The sequence below is a fragment of the Antedon bifida genome, chromosome 1 (assembly GCF_963402885.1).
Source record: "Antedon bifida chromosome 1, ecAntBifi1.1, whole genome shotgun sequence".
Lineage (NCBI taxonomy): Eukaryota > Metazoa > Echinodermata > Crinoidea > Comatulida > Antedonidae > Antedon > Antedon bifida.
In genome coordinates this window covers 32,806,476-32,829,902 of record NC_136226.1, presented here as the reverse complement: position 1 = coordinate 32,829,902, position 23,427 = coordinate 32,806,476, and the positions used below count along the sequence as shown (strand labels likewise).

The 23,427-nt window shown below is 31.4% G+C and overlaps 2 protein-coding genes across 3 annotated transcripts; both read left to right on the top strand.

The window, feature by feature from the left end:
* The first annotated feature begins 1,037 nt into the window (after positions 1-1,037).
* Positions 1,038-9,398, top strand: LOC144858895 (ATPase SWSAP1-like). The gene is made up of 6 exons (XM_078715036.1): positions 1,038-1,436; positions 1,990-2,145; positions 2,773-2,887; positions 3,363-3,439; positions 3,808-3,941; positions 5,891-9,398. The coding sequence occupies exons 1-6, from the start codon at positions 1,288-1,290 to the stop codon at positions 6,031-6,033; spliced, it is 774 nt and encodes a 257-aa protein (XP_078571162.1). The 5' UTR covers positions 1,038-1,287; the 3' UTR covers positions 6,034-9,398.
* Positions 9,399-9,527: 129 nt separating this feature from the next.
* On the top strand, positions 9,528-23,304 carry LOC144851440 (solute carrier family 28 member 3-like). 2 transcript variants are annotated; one of them, XM_078708915.1, is made up of 11 exons: positions 9,528-9,732; positions 15,648-15,833; positions 16,457-16,737; positions 17,410-17,551; positions 17,876-18,067; positions 18,388-18,549; positions 18,811-19,067; positions 19,580-19,748; positions 20,016-20,174; positions 20,432-20,612; positions 20,919-23,304. In XM_078708915.1, exons 1-11 carry the CDS (start codon positions 9,634-9,636, stop codon positions 21,014-21,016), a joined length of 1,926 nt encoding a protein of 641 aa, XP_078565041.1. In that variant the 5' UTR covers positions 9,528-9,633; the 3' UTR covers positions 21,017-23,304. The 2 variants fall into 2 exon arrangements, with proteins under 2 accessions (XP_078565041.1, XP_078565050.1); XM_078708924.1 differs by lacking the exon at positions 9,528-9,732 and adding an exon at positions 15,268-15,373.
* The last annotated feature ends 123 nt before the right edge of the window (positions 23,305-23,427 follow it).

The following is a 23,427-nucleotide window of genomic DNA, read 5'->3' as shown; positions in this document are numbered from 1 at the left end:
GTCATTCGCGGTCAACGCGCCCCACCGTTAAATGTTGATTTTGTTAATCAATGTTGCAACATTGGTATCATAGGTGACTATGTATAGTAATAAGTATAAGTAAGTGCATTTCTGGTCTCTATTTTCATTGCTCTGCCTCAACTATGGATGGGCTAGTACTGGAGACTTAATATTTAATTTTATATTTCAATGAATAGGTGCACTTTACGGGGACAAGCTCATATATTGTCCTGGTGAGTCTTATATAGTTTGTTTCATTCAAATCATGTAACGCCATTTTTTCGGGCGGGAACCTACTGTATACAGCTCTTTTTTTCAAAATTGTCTTTGCTCAGCCCCAAGCATGGTGGGGTACTGAAGATTCTTATGCTTGTTGTTTGAAAACATAATAGATGTCATTTTCGGGTATTTTAAACAGTTTGGTATGTGCGTGCGTTGTTATGCAAATGAGTCTGTGCAGGTGTATTATGGTAAAGATGGTATTGTTAGTCATTCGCGGTCAACACGCCACACTGTTAAATTTTGATGCTGTTAATTATTTACATTAGAAGATGTTTCAAATCATGTAAATAAAATATTTTCCGGGCGGGGAGCTAGCAATAATCTCGAAAAGAACTCCATGTGGAAAAGAAGCCCACTCAAGAGTACTAAAAATGAAGGAGCACATGGGCTTCTTTTCGAGGTTTTATGGCAGTTTGGAAAATGGAAAATAATGCCATGCAACTTTGTTTCTGATTTAAAAAAAGTTCCACTTGACATTGACAATCCTCAAAATATCTCTCTTTCAAAATAAAAGAAAAACAATATTCATTATTTTCCATTAATGGTGCCAAATTGGGTCCACTTGAGCACAGTGTATTAACATACGAAAAGATTGAAACTTTATTTCTATTTTATATCACTGCTCCCCTGGTACCAAATTGTCTTTAAAGATAATGCGAAGTGCTCTCTCTGGAACGGAGTTTATTTACAAGAAAAGAAAAAGATAAATTTGAATCAATGTGAATGCCAAGATGTTTCTGTTGATCAGTTTGTAATATGGGTATATACGAAACGATATTAAAAGTAGTGACTTTTATTTCTATTTATATCACTGTGCTACCCTGGTGCTAAATTGGGTCCACTTGAGCAGTTACCGTAGTACTATTTCTATTATTGAAGTTAATAAAGGCATAAATGGCGCTCCGTAGAGAAGTAGAGAATGCTCCAGTCGTCAGAATGACGCTCTGAATATACCTCCTTTTTTGGGGCTTCGGAAATCTTTATAGCCCCCTCAATGTTCACACTATGGCGGACTTCTTGAAATGTGTTTTTCCAAACATCCCAAAAATTAATAGATTTAATGAAATACCACATTCAATTAATCAAAAAGACATTATTGGCATTTCTAATGTTATTACTTGTGATCGATGTCTTTTAGTTGGTAGTCCTGGAAGGTAAGTTTGGATATTATATTGACTGTAAATCTCAGGCCTAGCAATCTAGGGAAGCTAGGCTAGCTAGGAGGACCTAGCCTATACTTAGTAGGCTAGGCAGGGCCAGGCTACCAGTTCAGGGCCTCATCAGGCTCGGTAGGCTAGAGGGCCTAGATATGCCAGCCTAATAAATGCTAGCTAGGTAGGCAAAACTATGGCCTATATAGGCCTAGGTTGAAGGCGATTTTCGTCTGTTACCCAACTACCTGAAAAAAGCAGAAAAAGCCCCTACCTAGGCCTATATTTTGAATAAATTCTTTTTAAGACAGGTGCGAAATGGAACTAGCGCCCTTATTATGAAGTTATATGAGGCTCAATTCTAAGGTGTGGTATTCACGACAAGTTACTTAATAAGTTCTGAGTCGAAAAGAAGTCAAAATAAAAACAGGTGTGAAATGAAACTTGCGCCAGAAATTATACAATCTACCTAGATATCAAATGAATATTGTAGTAGTTTACAGTATCAATTTACAGTTTTGTATCTTTAAATTAAAATATTTCAACCTTTTTTCAGTGGTAAAACTTCACTGCTGTTTCAGTGTGCCTTGAGTTGCTCTATGGAAGGATCAAATGTCACATTCATTACACCATACAAGTTAGAAACAATGCCATTGCTGATAGAGGGAGCTAAACAGCCTGATCATAATGTCATGAAACGTGTGCATATCATGTGAGCTCCGTTAAATACAAATAATTATTATTTTCTATATTATTTATATTATTTGTCACTGGTTGGAGGTACACACCTAATTTTGGTGACCGTGACTTAGGCTGCTTTTGTACTTTCCTGGCAGCTAGTGACTATGATTTTATATTTTCTTCTTGCGTCATGTTTGTTTAATTTGTTGATTTGTATTATATTTTGTAAAATGTATTTTTGCCTGAATAAATAATAATAATAATTAGGCTACTCCAATTTTATAGCAATTTGATTTTGTACACATTTAATTAATAGTAAATTATCAATCGGTGTGTTGCAGTGCGCATGTACAGAAGTAATTTTTTATTTATCTAAAAATACATTCTTGCACATAATCTAGGGATTGCAGTTTAATTTATTCTCACAGGAAACAAACTGACCTGTTGACTTGGAAAATATGTCTTTCAAATTATCAATGTTGTTAACTGCAAATACAGAAAACAATTTGTAGTTTAATAATTAAAAAAAATAATGTAGGCACACTGCCAAAGAATGTGATGTGTTTGAAATGTCATAAATGTTCGGTATATCAGGTCAATGTAACCAAAGACTTAAAAACATCTTGTTTTTATTGATCAATAATATTTTTTTTTTTAGGTACCTACACGACCGAACATCTTTGTTAAAATATCTGTCATCCATTCACACTAAGTCACCATTATCTCATGTTATTCTGATCAACAAATTGGATTACTACACAAATCAAGCACAGGTACAATCATTAGTTATTACATAATTTCGATGTATATTTTATATGCAAATGACAATAAATGGAAGTAATTTTCCAATAATGAATGAATGAATGAACTGGTACAAGTTGAGTGTGTTGAACCCATAGGACAAAAATGATTTACCTAAAGTACCCCTTTTCTAACGCCTGTCTGTTGTGCATTTTTAATACTCTAAATTTGTATTGATTGATAATGATATTTTATAGTTTATCATGCTTATAAACTAAAATCTCATTAATTTTGAGGCTTAGGGAGTGTTGTTGAAAGAGTTGTGATTTACAACCCTGGCACTAGGTCAGGATTGAACCCTGGACTTTGGGATTGGAAGGCAAGAACATTAACCACCAAGCTACAGCTCCACTTTTGCCTATAATGTAATTCATTGAATTATTTAATAATAATGATATTTTGCTTGCATGAAATAGATAAACCATATAAAATTTTAACTGTTTTTAGGTTACTGACAGAACTGCAGTCACTTCAGAGATATGTGCTTACCTTTTAGATGCTATTTGTTTTCTTCAGTCTAAATTGTAAGTAATTACTTAATCACAGATTTATGTAAAAGGCCAATTTTGGATCAGCGCTTTTTGCATTTATTTATTTTAATATTTTAAATTAATTAATGGTTTTTGTGCAGAAACTGAATCTGAACAGCACCCATAATCTTGACATTATTTCTAATAAATCATTTTTATTTATTAGAATACACCTGATAAATACAGTAACAGTTGTATAAATGACAGATTTTACATTTTCTTTAAACCTCTTTAAAGTCTCTCTTGTTACCTTAAGGCCAACCTTCTTAAATTTCATGTTTTTATTCCCTTTACTGTAATTTAATTTTTTTTCCCTTTTTTTCTAAAATTAATTTTGGTGGGAATGTGCTTGTTAATTATAGAAATGCTTTGAGCGTGCCAACTAGCACCAGTATCAAGTGTTTATTAGCTGCGTCAGTTTCTACCTTGGGGTCAAAGGACTCACCTATTCTGGATATTTACCAACAATTCATACCTACAGTTTTTCATATATCAGGTAAATTTATTACACTTATATTTTATACTCTTGAACAGTAGTTGTTTGTTTTTGTATTTCAGAAAGCAATATAGAATCACAATGTTAGAAAATACACTAACTATAATCTTCTAAATAAGATATTCCAGAGATGCATATCCAATTTGATTAATAATTTAGAATACATTGTTTAAAACATGTGTTAACTGATTTTATTTAGTTACAAAAGTCAAGGTCAATTCCAAGATAGGAATATAGGTCAACATCAACAAAGGTCATATTCATGGTGATATTAGTATCATCCAATAAGAATAGAATACTGTATGATGCATTTATTAAATTAATCCAGAGATTTAGTGTAGCTTTGATCTAGCATATGATGCAATAGCTGTCTACGTAAAATAATTGTAAACACATTTTGTATGACCTAAACAAAACAATAATGTACTGTAGCTTTATAATACAAAAGTAGGAACATTAAATAAAATTCATCAAATTCTTGTATTTGACATTGGAATGAAACCATAATGATATGACCAAGAAATGTAATAATAATCTCACAAAGTTGACCTAACTTGTCCTGGTGATAAATTCTAATCTAGTCTCAATAATGTTTGACTTTTCTTTATAGAAAGTCACAGTTCTTTAGACTATATTTTCATATACGGTAATAATAGTACATTATTATTATTATATAATAAATTATTATTAGTACCTAAAAACATATTCAAACTTTATTGACCATATGGACATTTCTATTAGTACACATATGGTATTCATGCTGCCTTCAATATTGACAAAAATCAAGCAAAATTCCAAAATTTAAAAAAAATAGATTGATGACAGGATCAGGAAGGCTTAGTGATGATGCTATGGCTAAATTGATAAGTTGATTCAGCCAATCAGATTGCCCCATATGAATAATAATGCAATTTAATAATTTCCTGGAACAGCATCCCTCTGCCAAGATACTAATCTAGCAATTTAGAAGAAATCTATTAAGATTTATTCAATGATACAAAGTATAGGAATTGCTTTGTTAAATCTGTAATCGACCTGGCCTGTGGATAGGAAGAGGGGGTTGTGAAGGTTTAAGTTGATGGATATTTACAGTTTTTAATGTTATTTCTGTTATTGTATCATAATTCATTAACCTTTGTTTGAAATTGTTGATTCCTTTTGACGCAACAAGAAAGAAAAACAAACAAACAAATTTAGGATCATGGACAGATCCAGCATTATAGATTATAGGGGGCGGGACTAAATACTGTAATTCATAAATGATAAAACGATCTGTCAGGTTGCATATTATTTTGCAAATATATTATATATTATTTAAAAAGACATAGTTATTAAATTTTAGGTGGGGGCTAAACTTTAGGCCTAAATCTGCGCATGGGGATTATATACTCTAATAGCATGCTTAAAGAGTCCCCATTCTATACGTTTTTAGATCTAATTTAAGGTCACATACTACATTCAATGTAAAAATAAATACTATATCGCAATAACTTTTTTCATCTTTAAACGGTTAAAAGTGTGAAAAATAACTTGATTCTAATAATTTAAGCGGCCCAACATGCATTGCGCACAGATTGATATTTTAGTTTTTCTTCTGCGATTCACCTTTCGATCAATCGTGAAGACCAAAAAAATGGAAGAATCGTAACTTTTTGGGGAAATCCCCGGTTTTTTCCCAATTTGTATTAAGGAAGGAATTATTGAATGTTATAATGAATAATCAATTGTATGTTATTCCATTGGGAGGCTGTTAGCAATAACATACCACACATTTCCTAATACCAAGGGTTGCAATACAATAGCTGCCAATTTAGAAACCTGGGAAATTTTTTTTTAATTATTGTTGTGATCAAAGTTGAATATGAATGTCTTGAGTTCTTGTATTAATTGCATAATAATATTTGCATAATATTTTTTTGTAAACAATTTATGTGAATTTTGCTTTGTAGGTTTTTCGAATGAAAAGCATGTTTTTCAATTAACCACTGCAAAAGGTGATGAAAAAAGATGTCCTGTACTAAGATATATGATCAGTAAAGACAGCATCAAAGTCTGTGAAGAAGCAAGTCTATCGACATCAAACACAACTTGATGCAAGGTATCATGTATTTGACAGCATCAAAGTCTGTGAAGAAGCAAGTCTAAGTACTGAAGACCGCATCAAAGTCTGTTAAGAAGCAAGTCTATCGACATCAAACACAACATGATGCCAGGTATCATGTATTTGACCGCATCAGTGTCTGTGAAGAAGCAAGTCTAAGTACTGAAGACCGCATCAAAGTCTGTGAAGAAGCAAGTCTAAGTACTGAAGACTGCATCAAAGTCTGTGAAGAAGCAAGTCTAAATACTGAAGCCTGCATCGAAGTCTGTGAAGAAGTAAGTCTAAGTACTGAAGACCGCATCAAAGTCTGTGAAGAAGTAAGTCTAAGTACTGAAGACCGCATCAAAGTCTGTGAAGAAGCAAGTCTAAATACTTAAGCCCACATCAAAATATGTGTATTGAGAATTTGGTAAAGAAGTACAGTATGACCAGCACATAAGATGATTTTAAAGATGCTGGTATAATATAAGTATTTGAAATGCATGTGACAACATACATGCTTAGAGAATCCAAATGTTGAAAAGAAGAACAAAATATGTTTTTTAAGGCACTGTTTAAGGGCACTTGAATGTATTTCAACCACAACTGAACTAAGCTGTTCCGTATCACACACCCCTGGATTGACACGTCCAACACCTGGCTAGCTTTTTACAACCCTGGGCTACATCCGATATTAAATTATAATTTTAAAAACTATTATTTAATAATAGTTGATACCATACATCTCAGTGTGTTAATTCATTTTAATAATAATGTTTAATAAAACAACTTGGGACTAATTAATACAATTTCATAAACTATTTGTAATGTTGTTTAACTTCACCCATGTGAACAACCAATATTGGCTGAGGAGAGTGTTATTTATCACAGCATCAACGTGATGGAACTTTTTTTGGTGGTCAGCTCATAGATTTTCATTCTCTGTGATTTGGTTGAAAAGGGATACCATACTTAATAATTTGTTTAGTTTGTTAACTACTGTATATCCTCGTGTATAATCCCACTTCTTGTCTAATCCCACCCCTACTTTATGTCTGATTTCACAAACAGGCATATCCCCTGGTATAGTCCCAGTATTGACTTTTGGTCTGGATGTTGGCCTCTCTAGCCAGTTCAGATGAGTTTTTACAAGAAATGCTTACCAATCATTTTTTTTCCTGAATCAGGGTTCCCCCGGTATAGTCCCACCCCCTAAAGTTGGCCCAATTTCTAGTTCTAGAGGGGTGGGATTATACCAGAGGATATACAGTATATCTTTGTCAGTGTATGATTATTTTCTTGTAGACAAAGTTGAATTTTTGAGTCATATTACTTGGCTGAAAATGTAAAAGTCTGTAAGTAACTACAAGCAGGTGTAGGAGTACGTACTTAGACTGGCCTGGGACACTCTTGTACCCTGCACATTGCAAAGTGAACCAGCATTAAGTGGAATCAATTGTACTAGTATGTATTATATAACATAAGACAACATTCTGTAAGATCAACGTGAGTCTTGATTTGCTGGAGGCAAGGTACCACTTGCATTGAATAGATTAGTATCTAAATTTAATCATATCTGAAGGCATATAAACACTACTTTTAGGATGCATAACCTATTTTCTTTATCCCCATAAATTGATTATGTCAAAAAAGTTCACAGGGATATATAATGGTAATGTTTGCACCCACCGTGAATGATATGTTATTCAGCAATGTTGAAAAACTGTGCTATTATTAATACAGGTTTTTAGTACACCCATGTTTTCTTTAGTTTTCAATTGTAACAGTATGTTTTTTTTGCACAATTTGGCTCTGACACCCACACACAATTCCTGTACAGCTTTGTTTGAACTGCCATTTCCTGTTCAGGTTTAACTCCTACATTTTTTCAATTTTGTTTTCTTTGGCCTTCCATACCTATCACCGTTGAAGTGATATTTACACCACATAGTACAGTACAGGTATATTTAAATAGTACAGTTAAATGGTAGCTTAGTTAAACTCCACATTGCCACTGGCTGACCATGACATAATACTGGTTCTATTCACCTTAACTAATATAAAATCTTGTACCATTCAGAATCTATATTATCTATAAGGCAATAATCATATTACAGTAAAGAGTTTTATTCTTAGAAAAACTTATTGCAAATAATTATTGCAGTAAATAATAGAGTACACATCGTACAGATGGATGTGATTCATTTGAATTTGTTTGAATTATTTTTAGAACTTAAGCCGGCCAAGTTGGAATTTCCTAATTCAAACAAAACCATAATAATGGAATTTCCAAACAGAATTCAACTATATTATATATTTTGTTATGCTTTGGCTCATTTAAATGGTATTGATTGGTTTTTAAAAAAATATCTGCAAAATTATGTATGCACAGACTTCTTCCCTTACTTTGTGTTCACTTTGCATTTTTTTGTTATAATTATACTATTATAATATTATAATACGACACCAGTTTAAAAGAAAGAAAAAATCGTTAAAAATAACCAAAAAGACTTTGCATTTTAAAACCTTCTGAACATCTGTTTGACATTTTGAATTGAATTCTGAATATACTAATTGCTACATGGCTGGCTGCTTGTTACTGGTTTGAATTGTTTGTCTATATGCTTAAGATCCATTTACACCTCTCGCTACTGTAGCGAGAGGTTAAAAACAGACCAGGCAAAGATGATTTAAATATAATTATTAATATAAAATATGACGATCTCTGCTAGGGAATTAGGGTGGTTGGTGAAAATTGAAAATTTCAGACTAGGTGAGCGCCTCGTCTGCCCCGTGCTGGCTACGGCCCTGACTAGAACGATGATAATGATCAATGATAAATATGCATTTGTAATAATGTATGTTTATCTATCATTGTTTTTTATTGTTTGTAGTATAGCAAGATTTTACTGGCCTAATCCCAGTTTAATATTAAATATCATTTATTATTATTATTTTGTATCTTAATATCTTCACCTCAATACTATTAATTCATAGATGGATTCAGGGATTTTACAATCCTGGATCCTCCACTGATATTTGTAACTGTTGAAAATGGAAATAACCATTAGTACCAAATAAAATTATGAATTTATAATTGATTCATATGGCATTTTGAAAATGATATGATAAATTATTTTAATACTATATACTGTAGAACTGTTATGTTATTGTTAGTAAACTGCATTGTCATTGTGTGTAGGCAACAGCATAACAAAAACATATGCCTAAACTGGGCTATTGTTTGGTATCTGTTTCACTTTCAGGTTTTTGTTATTGTTGAATGAAAGACTCCCAAGCATCAAATTTCGCGCGAAATCGTAATCCGTGATGCATTTCGCGGTTTTTGTGCATCTGCCAGCTTTGTTTTCTTAAAATTGGCGCTCTTTGGTTTGTGGGGGTTTGTCCTTATTCTGGTTCATGATTGGTTGGTTTCTGATTGCGCCTTTTTCATTCATAAATAAATCGCCGCCTGCCTCTTCTACACAATCGACCCGCCACAACACACCAATACAACGCATTTACAACAGCAGCAGTGAAATTGTGATACACACACGGCGTGGGAATTCGTTTCATTTCCAAACATATTTCTCGTATTTACATCACATAACGATGGATACATCTTACGTACAAGGTAGTCCAGATTCGGGAAATTTTTCAATTCATATTCATGATGGAAAATCTCCTCAGAAAAAGGCAGTTAGAGCTCTGGTGAGTGAGTCTATTTTTTTCCTAGCAAGGCTGTGTGTGGTAAAACTAGGCCAAGCTTACATATGGTGCAGTAGTTAGATGGCTTTTGTCTCCTTCAGAGTGATTTTGTAGTTTTACTAGCCTAGCTAAACACGTGGTTGTAAACAGTCGTACTATTTTATGTTATTCGTTTGTCTTATTGGCATCAAATTTTGGTAAATTTTGTAGTTTTTTTTGGAAACTTGAAAATGTTGTCGATAAAAACTCTCTAAAACATACAAATTGGAATAATTATTTAAAAGTAAAAGGACAAAAATATGTAAATATAAGTTTATTCTAAAACTAAAGTAATGTTTAAAATACTCATTATTAATTAAGATGCCAAAAAAGACGTTTTTCTACAGTACTGTAGTACTAGTAGGCTACCTCTCTACTCATTTACTTTACAATAATATAAATATATAGGCCCTAGGCCTATTATTAATCAATTATTTTTTTTTTATGTATTTCATTCATCAGTTGAAAAGTATTTCCATTTATTTATTGTCATTTGCATATAAAATGTACATGATGTATACAATAGGACAAAGTACAATAGAATAAAACAAAGTACAATATACAAAAAAATGTTTTAAAAAAAGGTTATACAGTATATTAATTAATAGTTAATACTATATTCACATCATTTTGGAGAGTTGCATGACTTTAACTATAATAGCTATTTTAATACTATTTCTTATTTATTTGTTTAAATTTGAATTTTTGTATTAAGAAAAAAGAATGAAATGAATGAATTTTTTAATCAAAATTTGTGTGAAAATGGTGACTAAACCTATAATAAATTATTCTTATGTGGGTGGTGCATAACAACTTAGTAAAGCTCCTCATAATTAATATCCTGGGCGTGAAACAAATTATTTGGCCCATGACTAAACAATTTTAAGCCATTTCAATATAAATATGATTATTTATATAAATTACCTGTGATGTTTATACATATATATAATCATCACAGGTAATTTACATAAATAATCATATTTATATTTAAATGACTTACATATTGTTTTGATTTAGCTTTCTGCTTTTTTTATTTTTCTCCATTGAGATCCAGCCACTGATACCCACAACATTGTCATTATTTTCAGTAATTTGGATTTATATACGTATACACACACTAAAATAAATACTATAGTCAGTATATTGAAAGCATGTGTGCACACATCATTAAACAGTTGTCAGCCTCTTTTGTCCCATCTGTTGTTTGTGTGGGTGTGTCCCTCTGATATACCTGATTGGTTGGAATAAAGCCAACTGGTTGTTGAGTTTTAATTAAATAATGCAGCATATTTTTTCCTAAATAAATTACTTTGAATTGTTATATTTAGGTGGGTTACATTTTTTTGCATACCTTTGATGCAGTATACTGTATTTATGTACATTAGCTTTGCCGCTCCATACATGCAACAACACACTGCAGTTAAGTGCAGTACGTTATTTGAGTGACATTAGATAGTCCTTTCGTTGTACAGTTGTCCAATGATATATTATATTATATAACATACAGTATCCCTTGTCTGCCTCTTTATATAGATTATATACGGTACACAATACAGACGTGAAAAACTGAAACAACTTTTCACAACAAATAAGTTCTATCAATCAATCAGGTACAGTGTATTTTCATGACCACCAGTATTTATTATACCGGCAGTATTTATTATACCTGCAGTATTTGTTTATGTTAGAAGATAAAAATATTCTACAAATTTTTATAGTATATTTTTTATATAATAATTATTGGTTGAATGTAGACTTAGATCAGTAACTTGGTTATTCCATGGTAACTGCTCATATAAATCTACAAAGATATATTAATACATACAGTATACATCATTACCACAACTTCATCTTCAAGATGATGATGTCATTTCATCTTAAAGTTTAAAACCTCATACAAATTACCACCCTATAATATTAATTATTATCCTATATTAAAATGCCTATTCATTGTAAGATGATGTAATCCATCTCCTCTTTTTGTTAATTGACCCATGAGGGATGAATAAAGATGATACTGATTCTTATGTCCGTCTTTAGTCGTGATTCATAGTCTTGTGTTGCATCATCCTCATCAGTTTCTGTGTAGTATAGTCATATTGTTGGCATGGTAAGTACCATGAGTAACCCACTTAGCAATTAACAGGCCTCGTCTTTTGAAAATTATAGGTGTGTAATACATTCAGGGGTGCTGTAGGTATGCTGTTTGTATTTTGGTGTGTTTCTGAAACAAACAATAAAACAAACTACATAGTATTCTAAATGCTTCTTTGAGTTGTCCATACTCACTGCTCACAGCACTCACTTTACTTATAATTTTCAATTTCTAGTTTAATAATAATTATTATTTTATTTGATAGTTTATTATATTTTTTATAATATAGTAATATAGTATTCTTCCACAGTGACCTAACCGATTTTAGGGTTATGACCTCTTGACCTTTTCTGCCCATAAGGGACACATGTCCTAGACATAATTGTCCAGACACCAGCATGATGTACAGCGTTTAAACAGTTAGTTTCATATTTAATAATATGCCTAACCTTGATTTAATTTGTTGGTATTTTTGTTTTTAAAACAAGACTTATGAGTGCTATTTTATTAGATCTACTGTATCTAAAGAAATATTAATATTTATTTTCCGTCACATTCAACAGCAGGAAATCTGGACTAATAGATTCATAATTAAAAATATTTAAAACAATACAAGATGTATTCAAACATAATAACAAACTTTAAACAATATCACGTATTATCTTTTTACAAAAAAGGTTCAATAGAATTATATTTTTCAACACAATTATTAAAAAGTAAACTGATACGAGAAATAAATCCATTTTTGGTAGCATTGACACAGCAAAAAGGAACAGATAAAAGATTAAATTTAGAATTATGAGTATGACATATATTGTGTATTCTACATTGTATTTAAAAAAGAAATACATTTGTTTTGAATACAATATTTTGTGACTAATTAATGATGTTGAGCAACAGCTGATATTTTGTACAGTAAAGTTATTTTTTGAACCCAATTGGCCCAGTGCCCTAATATTTGTTAAATTGTTTTGACTGTTTTCATTTCCTATATGAATCAATCAAAATACACCTGTTACTAGAAAGACTATATAAAATCAATTAAATCTAGTTGACTTTGGTATGTATATAGAGAAAATTAATTGATTTATATGACGTTGCAAAGAGTACAATAAGCATAAATTCTAAATAAATACTTGTGCATTTTCAACTATCCAACAAGAATATTGAAATTTAATTTTCCAATACTGATTACACTGTTGTCTATTGTAAAGTTGGAAAAATAAAAAAAAAACAATTTAAAATTGTCAAATTGATCTAGTTTGTACATTTTTAGTTACACAAGTTTAGTTAGGAATGGTGGGCTACAGAAATGGTTAAAATATTTTTATTTTAAATTTTACCTGTACTTATATAATCCAGGATTTTATCGTCTTTTATTTTATTAGCAATGGCTTTACTAGAGATTACCGTAACAATACCAGCATGAGAGTGATAGTTTAAAAGTCCAGTCGTTGGAATGCTTGCCGACATCGATCTTGCAATTATAATAGAAATGATACCATTTTTAAAAACAAAATCTGACCATTTAAAAAGAAATAAAAATTAGCTAAGTTTACTTACAGGTATTTAATTTTTACAAAGCAATTCTGCTTCAAAATTTGGTGAGGGGAAGACAACAAACTCTTTCATTTCATTATTTATTTGGTTCTTTTCAACATTTTAATTTTTTAAACTTGGAACTTGGGAGAGACCAAGGTCAAACTAAATCACTGTACAATTCACTTCCATTGTACTTTACAGAATAGATACTGGATCCGCCCTAATTTGCACGTTTTTTATTTAATGAATTACTGTAGTGGGTGTACATGTCATTATGCCAGAAGCTAAAGATTTAGATAAAGGCATTGAAACTTGTCAGTTTTCAATGTATTCCTATAGATAATGACACGTTTTATAAATACCTCTTTGGTTCCTTTTTCTATAGTACCTGTAAAGGTATCTGGGTGGTATTGCTTCCAAAAAGAAGGGTCAAGTCCGGAATATAGTACATTTGCTACTGATATATCAAAACTCCAAGAGAGATGCTTACAGGTTACTTGGAATTGTTTCATCCCTAGGCTACTGTAGAACTTGTTTGAACTTTATATCATTTTGATTTTCAATATAAATTCAATTAAACAGTGTTTATTTTGGTTCCAAAATCTATATCGAGTAAACTATGTAAACTAAGAAAAAAAATAGAAAATTCAAGAAATATTTCATTTTGTTCAGAGGTTTACGAAAAGGTGGATAGATGATATAATATTTTAGGACATTATAGCCTAGAGGGCTGAATGTTAAACATTTGATCATACCCAAACGTGTCTTTCTGGATACAATAATGTCATATCTAACCCATATACCTACATACTACAGACCATTATAGACCTATATTTTAAAGACCTACATTGCATAATTGAGTAGGAGCACAAGTAACACTTTTATTTTCGTCTAACTACACAATAGCCAAATGTACCATGTAGTACAATACAGTGTCAGTAATCATACTAGTGTCCTACTGTGCACTGTATTATACAAAGTTATCTGTTGTTACTATATCTGTGTAACTCATGTACAATTTTATGTGAACAAAAAGTTTTGTAACTTAAAAGTTTAAATGAAACTTTGATCATTTTAAAAAACACTGTTACAAGTGCTTTGGGCGTGAAACTGTAAACCAAAATTATTTTTATTAGATTAGAAATTAAATTATTGGTAAGTTACCCACTGTACAGTATGCAGTAATTTAGCTTCAGGCTTAATGCAGTCGTTGGAGAGAATGCCAGTAGATATTGATCATTCCTTTTGGCCATGTAGGTGTGGGTTGGTATCACCTTATTGAACCAGGAGTGCTGATGTGATTTAAAATAAACAGTTAAAGCTTGGTTCCCACTAGGACGCAATGTACGTAAATGCAGCTCAAGAAATTTGACTAAATCGCAAGAGACAGATCATCTGAACTGCTTTTATTGTATTCTAAAACATAATTTTTAACTTTGATTTTCCATAAATTAAACATAATAATGCTCTTAAATGGAAATGATGTTAAAAACTCATTGTATTGTACTGTAAAATGATATTGATATATTGCACAGTACCATTTCCATAACAATCTTTTTTATGAATAGCAAGCAAGATTTATACTTTAAGGTTTAATGTTTTTAGGTATCCTCGAAGGAATTGAAGTACTTTTTATGATTGTTTTGGATGTGTTCACCTGTTGCGAACTTTAAGTATTGTTTCTGACCTGAAGTTCACCAATAATAATTTATAGTTTCTGGCTAAAGGCATGTTGTATGTACCTGTAGAGAAGGAATCTGCCCTCAAACCAATGTATTGATACTTACCTCTTGGGAATAATACTCCAAGTATATAAACTTAACTTGATTGGCTGTTGGTTTAGTTTGGTAGAAAACTTTGAAAGGACCGTATCACTCCGCTTTGGTATATTGTACAACGCTATATTGTTTGTTGTCATTTTTAGTTTTTCTATTCAAGATGAGTTATGAAGATCTTTCCAATAAACAGGTGAATTTTAGGTCTTCAAAATATTAGATATCTGCAGAAGTTTGATGTTCATTGTGTTAAATGGTTCTTTTATTTTTTTCATTGTTGTACAGTAAATTATAAATTCTGATTAAGATTTATAGATTTTTTTTAGTTACTAACGAATTGTTTTGATGCAATTTAATTATGCAAAGTGTAATGTAAATATTTGTAACAATAACATGCTCCATCTTGATGCACAGCCTGTAAGTATTCTAGATATAATATTTTATTGTACTGTTTTTCATTTTGACAGGAAAATACATACGAGATGGATGAACAAGGAGAGGTGTACAAATTTGATCAACCAAATGGAAATGGCAGTTTAAAAAAGGGGTACAATGGACCAACAGACGTCACTCCTCCAGAGGAAGTCCAACTAAAGAAAATGGAAGAAGGAGAAGTACAGACTGTACCACCTAAGTCATGTATTCCTTGGTCTGTAAGTATTCTCTCATGTAAAACCAACTTCACCAATTACCAGGCAAAACATGTTCTGCTTTCAAAGAGTTAAGGCCAATTTACACAGACAAGCGGTAACGTATGTAGATTCTGTATCTATTCTGAGCAGAAACCGCCCGTCTGCTCCTCGTTGTGTAAATGGTCATAAGGGATTTTTAAACATAGATTCATTATTTTTTCATTACTGTTACTGCTCAGTGCTAGTCTGTTTAAATTTGCCTTTATAGAACTAGAGAATTACTAATTTGTGATGGATATACTGTAGCGACACATGTTGTGTATATAGATAGACAATTACAGTCAATAGGTCAAGAGAACAATCAGGACATCCACCTCATCCTCCTGCTGTCTGTTTATCATTAATAACACATGAAACATTGTTAATTTAGCAAAGTTTGGTGTTAATAATTTACTGTAGTTCTATCCCTATTGCACTACCTACTGTTAAGCTTTTTCTACACTATCAAACTAGTTTGACAAAAAAAAGTGTGATGTGCCCATACATGGTAGTGATATGCCCAAATATAGTAGTGATATGACATATGTTAATAAATATAGAAAAAACAATCTTCAAAGTTTGAATAATTATTTACTGTCTTGCAGGCATTGGATGAGATATGTGAGGGGGCAAAGGAGGTGTATGGAGAAAACCATGAGATCATAATGCGTGTGGTGAAGGTGTTGGTTGCGATTGGTTGGATTGTGTATCTCGTTTTCTCCTGGCTACATGATCCACAAGGTGCTAGATTGCTAGTGTATCTTACTGTTTTAGTGATTGCAGCCATTGTCTATTGTTTTCTTCGAGATAATTATGGCGAAACAATATGCAAGGCATTAAAACCGTTCACTGACTTAATCGCACACAACTGGTATATCCTGAAATGGTTAGTGAATACATTGCTTATACAAAGTTTTTTATTATCAGTTTCAATTTTGTGTTAGATATTCTAGTGGAGCTGTAGCTTGGTGGTTAACATGCTTGCCTTCCAATCCCAATGTCCGGGGTTCAATCCTGACCTAGTGCTAGGGTTGTAACGCACGACTCTTTCAACTCCACTCCTTAAGCCTCAAATGAGACTTAGTTTATATTTAAGCATGATATAAATAAATTAGTTTATCCACCCTGTAATTGGCGAGTTACTCGCTGTTGGATGTGTATGAGAAAAGAAAAAAAATTCTTGCATTAATGTTTGTTGGAGGTTACTGTGTTGAGAATAATGACCACTTTTGAAGTGTATACAACATAAACTGCCTTGTTATTGTCTATGTTTTGTATACAAACATGTCAAACTATATACAATGTATTCCTACATCCTGTTTCTATGTTAAATGTCATCCCTTATTTATTTAGGTATTTATATACAATGTTCATCAATGACAAAATAGTATATTTGTTTTTATTTTTTACAACCGTGTAAAGTGCCACCCACTTCTGTGTTGGCCCATTGCCCCATGGTTTTCTTCTCTTGGGCTATTTGCCAAATTTGTAATAAATAAAGTTAGATAAATAAGCTATAGTTTTATTAGATTTATTAAATACAACCTTTTTTTAACAGGCCATTTTTCCTCTGTCTCATTGTGTTGTTTGTTACCTATGTTGCTATGTCAACCAAGGACAACCCACAACATCTTGTTTCTGGACTGGGACCAATATGCATTATCCTCTTTTGTTTTGTCTTCTCAAAACATCCCAGACAAGTAAGTTTCTCTTTTTTAAAAACAAATTTCCCTGAGTACATTTCTCTGTACATTGACAAACTCGTGTATAAAGTTGACCAACATAGTCCTAGCATCATTGTTTATATACTTATAACATTGATTTGACACAAAAACAAAACTGACACATGTACACCTGATGCTGTACACTCAGGAGAAGCAACGATGTTGCATTCTCATCTTTTATTATAAGTCGCCAGAGGGCGCTGTGCTTATTTCTTTAGAATGATTATAATTAATTGTAACAATCATTTTTAAAAATAAAATTGCCTTTTTTAACTTAATACATTCATCTTTATTATTCAGGTAAATTGGAGACCAGTTGTGTGTGGCCTTACTATTCAGTTCCTACTGGGATTGTTTGTGTTAAGATCAACGGTTGGCTACGAATCCTTCAATTGGCTGGGAGGCCTTGTCAAGATTTTCTTAAGCTATTCTGATGCTGGTGCTAAGTTTGTCTTTGGTGACTCCTTTGTTAACCACTTTTTTGCTTTTAAGGTGAGGCAATCATTTTAAAACATATTTTAAATGATTGATGATAAAAAAAAACTCTCATGTATTGTCATTACATAATGATGTATCTTATGAAAATAAAATTGAATTGAAATTTTAAATTGTAAATATTTATAAACAAATAAATGTTGCATTATTGAATGAAAGATTTAAATTGTTATTGATTAATATTTCTATATTTATATTATCCAAGTCGTAATTTTCTATCTATAAATATAACTAAATGTCAATTATGTATGAATGAAATTTCCATGATGTATTGCATACAGTGCAAACATAACTAAAGTGTGCCCTCTATCTTTTAGTTGTTGCCAGTCGTTATATACTTCAGTAGTGTAATTTCCATTCTGTACTATCTTGGAGTGATGCAAGTTGTAATTGGTAAGATTGCTTGGGTGATGTCATCTACCATGAATACATCTGCTTGTGAGTCATTGAATGCAGCTGGTAACATCTTTATTGGACAGGTAACTATTTATTTATTATTATTTATCATTTAATGGTAAGGTACTTGGCAAGGAAACACACCAACTTAGTTCTGTCTGCACTATCAAACTTTATGTGACAAAAATGTGATGTGCCCATATATGGACATGATGTCATATCACTACCATATTTTGGCATATCACTACCATATGTGGGTACATTACACTTTTTTTTTAAAAGGGCGTTGTTAAAAGATACTGTATGCAGCGTAAATAACAAACTAATTGATATTTTCTTTTCAGACGGAAGCCCCACTTTTAATCCAACCATTCTTAAACAAAATGACAAGGTCTGAGTTACATGCAGTGATGTCTTGTGGGTTTGCAACTATTGCTGGAACGGTGCTAGGAGCGTACATCGGATATGGTGTCAGCGCAACTCATTTAATCAGCGCATCTGTAATGGCCGCTCCTGCTGCTCTAGCGCTTTCAAAGCTTTTCTACCCAGAGGTCGATAAATCTGAAAGTTTGACTGTTGAGCAAGTTATTCTTCCAAAAGGGTAAACTTAATATTTATGTTTTGTTCATAAGTTTCACAGAGGTCCTTCCCATTTGGAAAGGTTAAATATCTGAAGAATTTACATTGAAACTTAGACAAACAAGAGAGGGCAGTATACAAATTTAAAGGAAAAAAAATATATCCTATGCAAACAATGTATATATCTGATGCATTGCAGTGTGACGAAAGGTTGGAAATGTGTTGGGGAAACACATTTTTCTGGCCTAAAGTTCTGTCTACACTATCAAACTTTATTTGACAAAAAAATGTGATGTGCCCATATATGGACATGATGATGTCATATCACTACCATATATGAGCACACCACACCTTTTTTTGTCAAACTAGTTTGATAGTGTAGACAGAGCTTAACAGTAAAGCTTAATAAATGTATACATATTCCATATCAAAGGTAATGAGAGAGATAACAATTTAAACAAACAATTATATGCTGGTTTTGGGATGTCACATTGTTTATCAAACCTAATTTTATATGAATTTTTTATCTTTTAGTAAAGAAAGGAACATCATTGAAGCAGCATCGGCTGGTGCATCAAATGCAGTTGGACTGGTCGCCAACATTGCTGTCAATCTTATTGCGTTCTTAGCCCTACTAGCATTCCTTAATGCTTTACTTGGTTATCTAGGAACAAGAGTAGGAATTGAAAATCTTACATTTGAAGTAAGTCTACAATTATGCTATTATTCTACTGGAGGATATTTCCTCTTTCAGATAGGATGTTAAGCTGTTGATCTTTTGAACATATATGGCAGATGTGCACTGATGAGTTTTTAATTTGCTCTTTTTTATTTTATTTATTTCATGGATTACTTTTATCGGTTTATGTGAAGCATATGCATTATTATTATTATTATTATTTAATCAAATTAGTATATTAAAATATGCACTAAAAAATATTATATTCAAATTTATCATTTTCCCTTACAGATGATCTGTTCATACTTATTTATGCCTTTGGCATTTGTGATGGGCGTTGAATGGAAGGACTGTGGAATAGTCGCTGAGTTGATTGGAACTAAAACATTTGTTAATGAATTTATTGCATATGAACGTCTATCGTATTACATAGACAGTGGTTCATTATCGGTATGATATTTATTTTATAATTATTATAAATAGCAACAGGATTTCAGAACAATTATATTTGTCCTCCTAAAAAAAAGTTGAATATGCCATGTTAATGTCACAAATATTCATTTTGACAAAATAGTGGATCGAAAAAAAATTAATTATTGCTGAAAAACAGTAATGTAAACTGTATTTGGTTAAATTGAAAAATAATGGTGGGTTTTTTTTCCTTATCTTGTACTCTATAATAATAAAGTTATACAAATATTTTACAGGCACGCTCTCAAGTCATTGTAACGTATGCTTTATGTGGCTTTGCCAATATTGGCTCAGTTGGAATTCAAATTGGAGGGCTATCATCACTAGCCCCGGGGAAGAAGAGTGAACTTGCTTCAGTTGCTATCCGTGCCCTCATCACCGGTACTCTTACGTCGTTCATGACTGCTTCAGTTGCTGGTAAGAAAGCATACTTTTTATTTTTCTAATTCTGTTTTATCTTTTTTTAACATTTGTGAAAATGTGAAAAAATGTAAATATGCCCAAAACATTCAGTAAACAAAGATAAGTTTTATTTTATTGTGTAATGTGTTATGGCATAACACTTGCCAAGCTTATAAATGCTCTCATTAGTCAAGCTCTGTCTACACTATCAAACTTTATGTGACAAAAAAATGTTTTTTATTTTTCATTTAAAGTAAGAAAGAATATCTGTGATTGATTCTTGTCTGTTTTGATAATTATAAAGTTGATGTTGTCTTGTAGGGTTGTTATATGTGCCTGCTGTTGATTCAGGACTTTTAGCTGATGCTGTAGCAAACTTAACAACGGCTTCTACAGAATACATGACAACAGTGCTGTAACTTTCATCAATAACAATGCATGCCTAGTACAAAATGTAAGATAATTTTATGTGTGTAGATTGTAAATAAGTTGCGTGTGGGAGAATGATAGGGTTAGGGTGTATTTTTACTGTTTAAAGTAATAATAGATGCATATGTTACAGATTAGGAGCATGTCTTTTTAGTATAAACCACATTGATGTCACAATTTGTCAGTGATTTGCATTCAAAATGTTCTTTTGGGATATAAACTAATTGGAAAAATATGCATGTATATTTAAAAATACTTACTTTACTTTAAGTATGCTGTGTTTTTGAACAAATATTCCACTTATTCACATTCAGTGATATTATAGAGGGTGCTTAAAATATATTTAATTAATTTCTGTCTTAATGAACTGTGAACACAAACAACTTTAATGAATGAAGTGTTTTTTTTAATATAATGTTCATTTTGTACCAAAAATGTTTATTAACCAACCAAAGAGTTAATATTACAACATGAGAGAAATGTTTTTATTATAATAATTATATCAACATTTTCTGTTTATCATTCACAAGAGCTCGGCAATATAAAATAGAAGGTTCTTGTTATATTGTGTTGGATTGCTGGTTTGTGTTTGTTGGATATGTGTTTATTGTACTCGGTACAACTGTCTGTATCTGTAATCTCACAAATAATACTTTACAGGGTATATCGTGCTAAGTCTTCCTTTACTGACCGTGCTTAAAATAATACTAAATTTGGTGTAGCCGCACAAAATGTTAACAATGAGGTATTTATATCCTGTCAATATAATCTAAACAAGAGGTTCTTCGCACTACATGTTTAAAACAAACATTTTAACTGAATTCTACAATCTATTTATGGTTCTATTTATTTTGAAATCGAACAAATTGTGCTTTAAAAAATAACAAAACAAATTAGTATATTGTATTTTTAAACTATTTATTTTTGGATGGTCAATGTCTTATGGGAAGGTGCTACATTATAAAGACAATGTATATCTATACCTAACTACAGTACTAAGTAATTCATAAACTAACACTAAATGAAAGAATACGTCATACTTTTCATTATGGTTAAGTAACTCTACAATCATATCCTGCTGTATGAACTTAGATTTTTAAAAACACTATGGAACGCTAATAGTGCATTTTAAATTGAAAGCTACTGTAAATATACTGATAATTGTAGATTAATATATGCTTTAATATTGCTCAAAATCAGTGTAAATTAAGTAATTTTTAAGTTATCAAAAAATGTAGTGATTCCAAGAAAGATAATTTTAAAGGTTGGCACCAAAAAGTAATGCTTTATTAGTATGATGAAATAAATATCAATTTTTAAACAGAATGTTGTTTTTGTGTTATTAGGATTAAAGTTTAGATAATAATAAATTAACTAAGAATTGTTATAATTTATTTGTTATAGATTGCCGTATAATAGGTGGCAATTTGTTATAATTTATTGTATAATTAAAATGTAATGTTTATTGCTTTTATTATTTTTTTATTGTATTAAATACTCATCTTATAAGATGTATATAAAAGTGCCGGTTTTACTGCATTTCCACAACCTGTACATACAACACTGTAAAGCTGAATCCACAAGAGAAGTTCGCTTGCGATCTCTGTGTGAACGTAACTTAAGTCATAAAGTTTACTTATTGTATAGGGTCACACGGATACATTTTGTAGATTCTTAACATATGCTAGCTAGCAGAAAATACCATGTTACATGATGTATTAGCCCGCAATTATGAAGAATAAAGATGTGTAAAGTCAAACTTTGAATAGCCCATTTTGTAGTTTTAATCAAGTTTTTCACTTTTGCCAAACAAAATGTACAAAAATAAGGATTTCGTTTATAAAAAAAATGTTTGTCTTTAAATTACAATTTTAATTTGTTAAATAATTCTTTTCGATGGCCTATTCAACAAAATAATTATAATTTACAATAAAAATTATAATTTTCAGGGCGATATATATCTTGTATTCGCCATACCCAATAGTAACAGTACCCACTATTTCACCAATGTTAGCTTCCGTTTTCAAATAATATTCAGATGTTACTTGTTTGTTCGTGTGTATCATATGGTATTTGTAAATAATATTAAAATCAAACTTTGTAGTTTTCACGATTCCGCTGCTGTGGAAAGGTATACCAAACTTGTTTGTCTAAGTACCTTCTTAAGCCGTCAGTGGTCGAAGGTTAGCTGGTATAATAAGTTTGTACAGTATTTTAATTCCATATATGCGAGTCAATGCAATTATGAAATAAAAAGTTTTATAAAATAAATATAAGTTTCTTTCATTGTTTGCATTTTACCTTTTGTCCCCTTTTGAAATTACTGTACCGACCAGTAACAAAATGGAGAATTTTTGTCGCCTTTGTGGATAACAAATAGCTTTTGTGACAAAAGTAGTAG

Excerpts from the sequence above, each read along its gene's own strand:
- LOC144858895 (XM_078715036.1), top strand. The coding sequence starts at position 1,288 with ATGGCGGACTTCTTGAAATGTGTTTTTCCAAACATCCCAAAAATTAAT. Across the intron at positions 1,437-1,989 it reads TTAGTTGGTAGTCCTGGAAG|TGGTAAAACTTCACTGCTGT; the intron begins GTAAGTTTGGAT and ends ACCTTTTTTCAG. Across the intron at positions 3,440-3,807 it reads TGTTTTCTTCAGTCTAAATT|AAATGCTTTGAGCGTGCCAA; the intron begins GTAAGTAATTAC and ends TGTTAATTATAG.
- LOC144851440 (XM_078708915.1), top strand. The coding sequence starts at position 9,634 with ATGGATACATCTTACGTACAAGGTAGTCCAGATTCGGGAAATTTTTCA. Across the intron at positions 9,733-15,647 it reads AAAAGGCAGTTAGAGCTCTG|GAAAATACATACGAGATGGA; the intron begins GTGAGTGAGTCT and ends TCATTTTGACAG. Across the intron at positions 20,613-20,918 it reads CATGACTGCTTCAGTTGCTG|GGTTGTTATATGTGCCTGCT; the intron begins GTAAGAAAGCAT and ends GTTGTCTTGTAG.